General features: G+C 42.9%; 1 protein-coding gene across 1 annotated transcript; it reads right to left on the bottom strand.

The window, feature by feature from the left end:
- Positions 1-7,120: 7,120 nt before the first annotated feature.
- On the bottom strand, positions 7,121-7,906 carry LOC143608119 (uncharacterized). The gene has a single exon (XM_077083300.1). The coding sequence runs from the start codon at positions 7,904-7,906 to the stop codon at positions 7,121-7,123; it is 786 nt and encodes a 261-aa protein (XP_076939415.1).
- Between the last annotated feature and the right edge of the window lie 244 nt (positions 7,907-8,150).

Raw genomic sequence — 8,150 nt, 5'->3', positions numbered from 1 at the left:
TGTTTGGACCCTTCGTTTTCAACCAAATGGATAGAACTTCGCGCAACGATGGAAACAACCAATAAAACGACAAAACCCCTTTAAAAGACCAAATCAGTAAGTCTAATATCCATCTTACCGCGCTCGCGCGAGATAAGACACACATTAGACTGGGGGGGCTTGAAGAGGTATGTACCCGCCTCAACACCGAGCAAGGCGGGTCAACCCACAAGATAAAGACATTATGAAGGCACAAAGCCAAAACCTATGCGCATGGCGCATACAAAACATGCTCAGGCATCATATGCTCGCGCATCACATATGCGCGTGGCGCATCAACGCGCGGCGCATATCACATGCTCTTGCATATCACATCTGCCCAGGCACACATATGCTCGCGCGTCACATATGCGCGCGGCGCACCAGCGCGCGGCGCATATCACATGCTCGTGCATATCACACCTGCGCATGAAATATCTGCGCGTGAGAATAAAGAGAAGACCTCGCGCATCCTCAGGATGGGCGCATATCACACGTGCACATAATCAACCTCGTCCTTATCCAAATCAGGATTAGGGCAACCTTGATTGTGCACGTCAGACAACCTTCCAGAAGCCATCTTTTTAAGGAGTAAGAATATGCTGATGTTGACAGCTGCCAAATGAAAGGTCGACAACTCAGCATGACACATGTGCTACCACGTGATTACAACCAACGAGAAAGCGCCAGGTGTCCCAGAGGACACGTGGCGCAGTGCGATTGGAGGAGGCCAACGAGGTTGAGCCCAACCAGTGGAAACCCTAGCACTATAAATACAGCATCAACTCCACTTTGATGAGACATTCATACTCAATCATTGACAGTTACAGGCAGTGATATCACATTCAATCATATTGAATTACATTCACTCACAGTCAGTTACATACAAACACACAATCACACAATCAAGAGTATTCAGCTATTAAGCAATACTCTTGAGATTCCCTTACTGACACATTATCATCTTCTCCTACATTTACTGATTCTCACGCCGGAGGGTTACCCCAAAGAGGACCCCTCTGTCCCTTTCTGAGGGGTAAGTAACGTCGCTGTTCATTTTGTAGGTGGAAGAACACAGATCCAGAAGAACCACCGGTGAAATAGTATAATCACACCCGAGGAAGGTAGATCTGCTACCGGTGAGTAGATCCACGTTTCTTCAAAAAGGTCTAGAATCGGTTGAGCTTTGATACCAATTGATATGAACGAACAGAAGTAGAGAGAGAGAGTAGAGAGAGAAACTCAGAAATTAGGATAACAATTAATCGATCTCCTCATTAACAAACCCAACGGTATTAGTACAGACTCGATTAACTAACTGTTCAACTAACTATCTGACTTATTACACAATTAGCCCCATACTAATACAATTTTACAAACAGACCCCTCAACTATAACACTTGTAACAGCATCTGTCCTACTAAAAGGCACTAGTCTCATGAGACGTAGAATATAGAGCCATGAGGTTCCATTATTTATGCCAATAACTCAATTTTCCTTCGTCAATTATGTTGTCACGCTGTATTATTTATCGTTACGATATTATACATTTGGATATAACATATTGAGCAAATTTGTAAAAATGAATATGTTATCTATATCAAAATATTAGGATTAAAGAATTATAATCATAGCTTGCTACCACTCTAGATGTTCATATCAAAATCTGTAATGTTAATTGAGATTCGACTATTCGAGGCAACGATCTAGAGATTTTGTTTTCCACTTTCCCCTTTATTCGGCCCATTTAGTTGTTTGTAAGGCCCAAACATGTGTTAGGCACTTTCCCATTTCTTCCAAAAATCCCAACAGTTAATTCTTAAGATTAGTGGAGCTGAGGTAGAGGTGGTCATTATTATTAATTATGTGACAAGATTAACTTCATATTACTAAAATTATCATCAATAAGTAGCATTGTTGTTTAAAGCTACATACTTTTAGATACATATATGCTTTAACAAAAAGGATTGAAGATATTTTATGGGTTTAGATATGACATCTTGTCTCAGAGAAACTCATTCAGATCGGACATTAGGGCTAGTTTCAAAACTTGTTAAAAGAAAAGATGTCTTTTGTTGTGGGACATGTGGTATTGACTGTGCCATCTAAGGGATTTTTATGGCTATGGTTATTCACACACCCTTGACCAATCCACACCCCTTTAACATGAGGTTTCATATGATATTATAAAATCATATTTACCTCTCTACTTTGTTTATATTCTATAAACATTCTACATCATAGTATTTCTAGTTTGGTATAGCCCTGGATGTTTCTGACAGAAGATTATTACTCTGGTTAAAATATTTTGATAGTACAATTACAATTTCAATTGGATAATTCAAAGACAAAATATACAATTACGGTGAAGGTTGCATTACAACGTTGTACATTGTGGATAAATCATTGTACATTGTTGTTACAGATATTGGGTGTTCAATTTTGTTTACAAGTTCTACTGCATGTAGTTCATGTTGGTTATTTTAGTGTTATTGGATTAACTTATCGATCGAGGAAATAACGTTAGAGATTAAACGAGTTAGGTGACGCGAGAGTGCATGCTCGATTTAATTCTAATGTTATTTGGGCTTTACAATAACATTGGATTTATTATTTTAACACTTGGGCTTAAGTGTTATGTTAATTGGGTTTAATTGATTTAGGGATTATTGTTTTAATAAAAACAATATGATGGATCAGTTAATATAAAGGCCTATGGTATTATTTTGGCCATGGGGTTTTTTCCTTGTTTTAATATGTTATCGATCGATTGAGATAGATGAGAACAACCGTTACAGGGTTCTCTGGTTCTTCATCGATATACATAGAACAATCAAAATTCAATTCCATGTGCAGAAATTCTCTGTCTTATCCGATAAATCATTGTGTGAACCCACAAATAGATTTATCTAATAGTGATTACACGATTCAGAGAATAATCCATGTTGCAATTTCTTCATCTACAATGGCATACAAGACTACCAGGTTTGTTTGCTTGTTTAATTGATTGATTTTGGTTATAGACCACCCAAAATATACAACAGTTCATTCCTACGATGCTTATTTGTGGTGAATCAGATTTACCGTGTTGTTCCGTCATACACGTGTTTGTTAAGGTGTTAGTGTTTGATACTGCACATTTTTCTCTTTCGTTTCCGTGTGACGCTCATGAGTAGTTTGATGAAATGCCCACACTTCAGTTGTGGTTTCATGTGATGTTCACTGATTGTTGTTAATTGAGTAATATATTTTGAGGGAAAATATGTATCAATTGAATTATGGTTTCTTTTGTTGTGTGCTGCAAGGGTTTGTACTTAAAATCAATTAGTTATTGCCTTATTGGGATTTCATTTGCCATGGTGAGAACATGTTTTCTTTATTATTATTTGATAATTAATGAATAATTGCCCCCCTTATTTCATCTCACATAATGTGTATTTATAATACAATACAAATCTTGTAATTTGAGACTAATTCTTAATTTACTAAATATACAAAGTTGCCTAATATATGTACGACTATTACTCCCCCGCAATCGAAGCGAAGGGAGGACCGATGCTTAGACTGGATCGAAAGTCATCGAAGAGGATGCGTGGCAAGCCTTTGGTGAAGATGTCAGCAACTTGATGGCGAGACGACACATGAACCACACGAACATTTCCTTTTTGAACCTGTTCCCGAACAAAATGAATGTCAAGCTCGATATGTTTAGTGCATTGGTGCTGAACCCGGGTTACCCGACAGATAGATAGCACTAACATTATCGCAATAAACTATAGTTGCACGGTTCAGTGGGCGTTGGAGCTCTAGAAGAAGGTTACGCAGCCAGCAGATTTCAGCGACAACATTAGCAACTCCACGGTATTCAGCCTCTGCACTGGAGCGACTGATGGTAGACTGCCGTTTAGAGGACCAGGAAATGAGATTGTCGCCTAGATAAACACAGTAACCTGATGTTGAGCGTCTCGTGTCAGGGCATCCAGCCCAATCCGCATCTGTATAAGCGCGTAGAGAACCAGTGTCAGAGGGACCCAGGTGAAGACCAAGATTAGGTGTTCCCTGAATGTACCGGATAATTCGTTTCAAGGCATTCCAGTGAGTAGCCCGAGGAGCATGCATGTGCATGCAAATTTGTTGCACTGCATAGGAGATGTCGGGGCGTGTAAACGTGAGATACTGTAGGGCACCTGCAAGAGAACGAAAAGCGGACGGATCATCATGAAGGGAACCTGTGTCTGCACTGAGCTTGGGTTGCGTGTCGACTGGTGTGGCAACCGGCTTACATGAATCCATAGCCGCACGATGGATGATGTCTTTTGACGTAGGCCGATTGCGAGAGAAAGAGATTGTTGCCTATACGAGTCACCTGTATACCCAGAAAGTAGGACAAGGGCCCCAAGTCTTTCATTGAGAATTATCCCAAGTCTTTCATTGAGAATTCTCCTGCAAGACTGGACATTAGTCGACCCCGAAGAGCTTCATTGGAGGTAGTAAGTATGATGTCATCGACGTATATCAGGAGATACGCAATGTCACGACCCTGGTTATATATGAACAAGGAGTTATCACATTTACTTTGGCGGAAACCCTGCAAAAGAACAAAATCAGTGAACCGTTGGTACCACGCCCAAGGGGCCTGTTTCAGACCATATAAGGATTTCTTCAGGCGACAAACATGATCAGGGTAGTCTCGATCGCGAAACCCCATGGGTTGATGCATATAAGACTGTCTCATGTAGAGTGCCGTGTAAGAAAGCATTAGTGACATCCAGTTGATTGATATGCCAGGATTGAGCCAGAGCCAGTGACAAAATAAGTCGAATAGTGGCCGGTTTAACAACCGGGCTGAATGTTTCGCCACAATCTATACCTGCCTGCTGACCACGGCCATCACAAACGAGCCGAGCCTTGTACCGTTCCAACATGCCATCAGACCTGAACTTGTGTTTAAATAGCCACATACTACGAATAATATTCATGTCGGGAGTGCGAGGTACAAGCTCCCAGGTCTTATTTTTAATAAGGGCACTAAATTCGTTGGTCATGGCACTATACCATTCTGGAGTGGACAAAGCAACCTTGGGATTTTTCGGAATTGGTTGAAGAGTAGTGGTGTTGAGGTTGAAAAGGTGCTTGGGTTTGACAATGCCACTCATGGAGCGGGTGCGCATAGAATGGGTATTGGCTGCTGCAGGGGGTGGGTTTGGGGCTGGTACGGGATCGGGTAGATTAGGCGATGGGTTGGTGAATGAGCCGGGTGTAGTAGAAGCGGTAGAGGTGTTAGGGGTGTGAGTTTGTGAGGGTGGTGGGTAAGAGAGTGGGCTGAGGGAGTGGTTGAGGACTGGGTCGAATGAGAGGGTGATAATGGGCCTTGGGCAGTAGGGGATTGGGTAGTGTGCTGGTCGGTTGAAGTGTGGGTTGGGGTAGAGTTATTAGGTTGGGTGGTGGAGGTTTGGGCTGGGGATTGTTGGGGCGGCAGTGGGCCGGTTGGGCCAGGGGAGACATGTGACCATATTAGAGGGTTTAAGGTTGGGTTTAGGAAGTCATACGTGTGGGCTGTGGTTGGGGACTGTATTGCAAATGGGAAAATGGTTTCCTCAAATTTGACATGTCGGGAGATAAAGATTTGATTGGTGGAGAGGTTTAGACATTTGTAGCCACGGTGATTTGGAGGATAACCAATGAAAACACACGGGTGTGAGCGTTGGGTTAATTTATTGATGGTTGTGGAGGGTGTTATGGGATAGCATAGGCAACCGAAAACACGTAGATGGTCGTATTCCGGTTGACAATTGTATAAGAGGGAGGTGGGGGATTTAAAGTTTAGTGTTTTGGTGGGTAGAATGTTTAATAAGTATGTGACGGTGGCAACGGCATGGTGCCAAAGGTTAGGAGGTAACGATGCTTGCGCGAGAAGGGTGCGAAGCATGTTATTGATGGTGCGGATTTTGCGTTCCGCTTTGCCATTTTGAGAGGAGGTGTGCGGACAAGAAAACCGAAAATGCATGCCATTTGTGTCACAAAAAGTGTAAAAGTTGTTGTTAGCATATTCGGTTCCATTGTTGCATTGGAATTGTTTTATTCTTCTCTCAAATTGGGTGCTGACGTGGGTGTAAAAGGATTTAAAAGTGGCAAAAACCTGTGATTTATGGGAAAGGGGAAATGTCCACAAGAAATCTGTGTAATTATCAAGAAACAACACATAATATCGGTGACCTCCCGTGCTAAGGACGGGGGAGGTCCATAAATCACTATGAATAATATCAAAAGGCATAGAAGTAGAATTCATAGAATCATAAAAAGGAAGTTTAGTACTCTTCCCAAAAACACATAGTTCACACAAAGTGTTATTTATTTTGGAATAATTAATGAAAGACGACAATTTTAAAGAATGTAAAAGACTATTTCCCGGGTGTCCTAGACGTTGATGCCAGCGATCTTGTGTGATGATGGTGAAGGCGGATGGTTGGTTGGAAGTAGTGTGGAGAGGAGCGGTGAGCGGATAAAGATCGCCGGTGCTGTTGCATCTAAGGATGGGCGCCCGAGTTTTGAGATCCTTCACAACAAAACCAAAAGGGTCAAACTCAATAGAAACAAGGTTATCAGTGGTTAGTCGTCTAACAGAAATTAAGTTTTTGATGATGTGCGGGGCAAAAAGAATATTGTTTAATTTTAATGGTGGAAAGGGTGGTGGTAGGACTTGGTTGCCTTGTGCCACAACAGGAATAGATTGACCATTACCAACAATTATAAATTTATTAGTGCACGTATTAAACTTGGACGGGGAGCATATACCTTGCTGGTTGGCTGAGTGGGAGGAGGCACCGGTGTCCATAACGCCATGATCGGGTGGGTTGAGAGTCATCGTACAGAGAGCTTGTTCGATGTCCGTAGGGGTGTAGGAGTAGTTCGCCTGATCCGGATGAGCTCCTAATATACCTTGGCTGTTTTGTTGGTTTGGCCTGGATGGATACGGATAAGGTGGACGACCCGAGGATGGCTGCGACCACTTTTGAGAAGAATTGTTCATCAGTTGCGACCACTGGTTGGCTGTCCAGGAAGTTGGAAAAACAATATAGGGGTGGTTTGGAGATGCTTGAGGCTAGCGGTTCCTGTTATTATTATTATTACGCGGGCGACCCCGTCCACGACCCCGAGACCTATTCCGGTTACTTGCAGCAGCGTCGGTGGATGGCTGAGATGCTGCAACAGCGGCTAAGGCAGTAGCCGAGAGCTGTACAGCCGCTGCTGATTGGCGCTTCTTCTTGGCTTCTTCGTTGGTGAGACGGGAACGAACTTCAGAAAAATCCGGAAGTGGATCACGGTTTTGCAGAACTGTGGATATTCCATCAAACTGTTCGGTCAAGCCTGTGAGGACTTGTAGCACGAGCATACGGTTGTCGATGGGAGACCCGAGGCCTTGTAGTTGGTCAGCCAACTGTTTCGCATGCCGTAAATAAGCGGACATAGAAGAGAAGTTGGCGAAATTCAGATTAGCGAATTCTTGGCCAAGGAAGATGGCACGGGTGTGGCTATTATCATTGAATTCTTTCTGAAGCGCAGTCCAGGCTTCAAAAGCCGACTGACCAGGGACGCAGATGATGTGTAGGAGATCAGTCGAGATGGTCCCGTATATCCACTGGAGCACAAGAGCATCCAGCCGAGACCAAAGGGCTGTCTTCGGGTCAGCGTCCGTCGTTTCAGAGGACGAAGAAGACGCGGGTTCGGCAGGCTTTGGGGAGAGGTGTTGGATGACCTCGTAGGCTCGACAGTGTATCTGGAAAAGTTCCAGCCATGTGGTAAAGTGAGGCAATTCCTTTTCCAGAACCATGGGAATGAAATTGCAGATATTGGTGATGGTCATGGCTGGATGGAGTTTGGGATCCATGGCAGCCTGAATAGGGGATAATGGATGAAGAGAATGTGAGAGGAAGGGAGGAAGAAGACCGGCGGCAGTGAGAGGCACCGGTTGAGGGGTAGGGTTAGAATGTTAGAGGAATGATACCATGATAATTAATGAATAATTGCCCCCCTTATTTCATCCCACATAATGTGTATTTATAATACAATACAAATCTTGTAATTTGAGACTAATTCTTAATTTACTAAATATACAAAGTTGCCTAATATAT

Source organism: Bidens hawaiensis, unplaced genomic scaffold (assembly GCF_021521415.1).
Source record: "Bidens hawaiensis isolate Kalapana, Puna unplaced genomic scaffold, B.hawaiensis_p1.1 tig00098915_1, whole genome shotgun sequence".
Taxonomy (NCBI): Eukaryota; Viridiplantae; Streptophyta; class Magnoliopsida; order Asterales; family Asteraceae; genus Bidens; species Bidens hawaiensis.
Note: the sequence above shows the minus strand (reverse complement) of the source record. Positions and strands in the feature narration are given on the sequence as shown.

What these genes read in the sequence shown, in the direction of transcription:
- LOC143608119 (XM_077083300.1), bottom strand. Translation starts at nt 7,906, where the DNA reads ATGGATCCCAAACTCCATCCAGCCATGACCATCACCAATATCTGCAAT.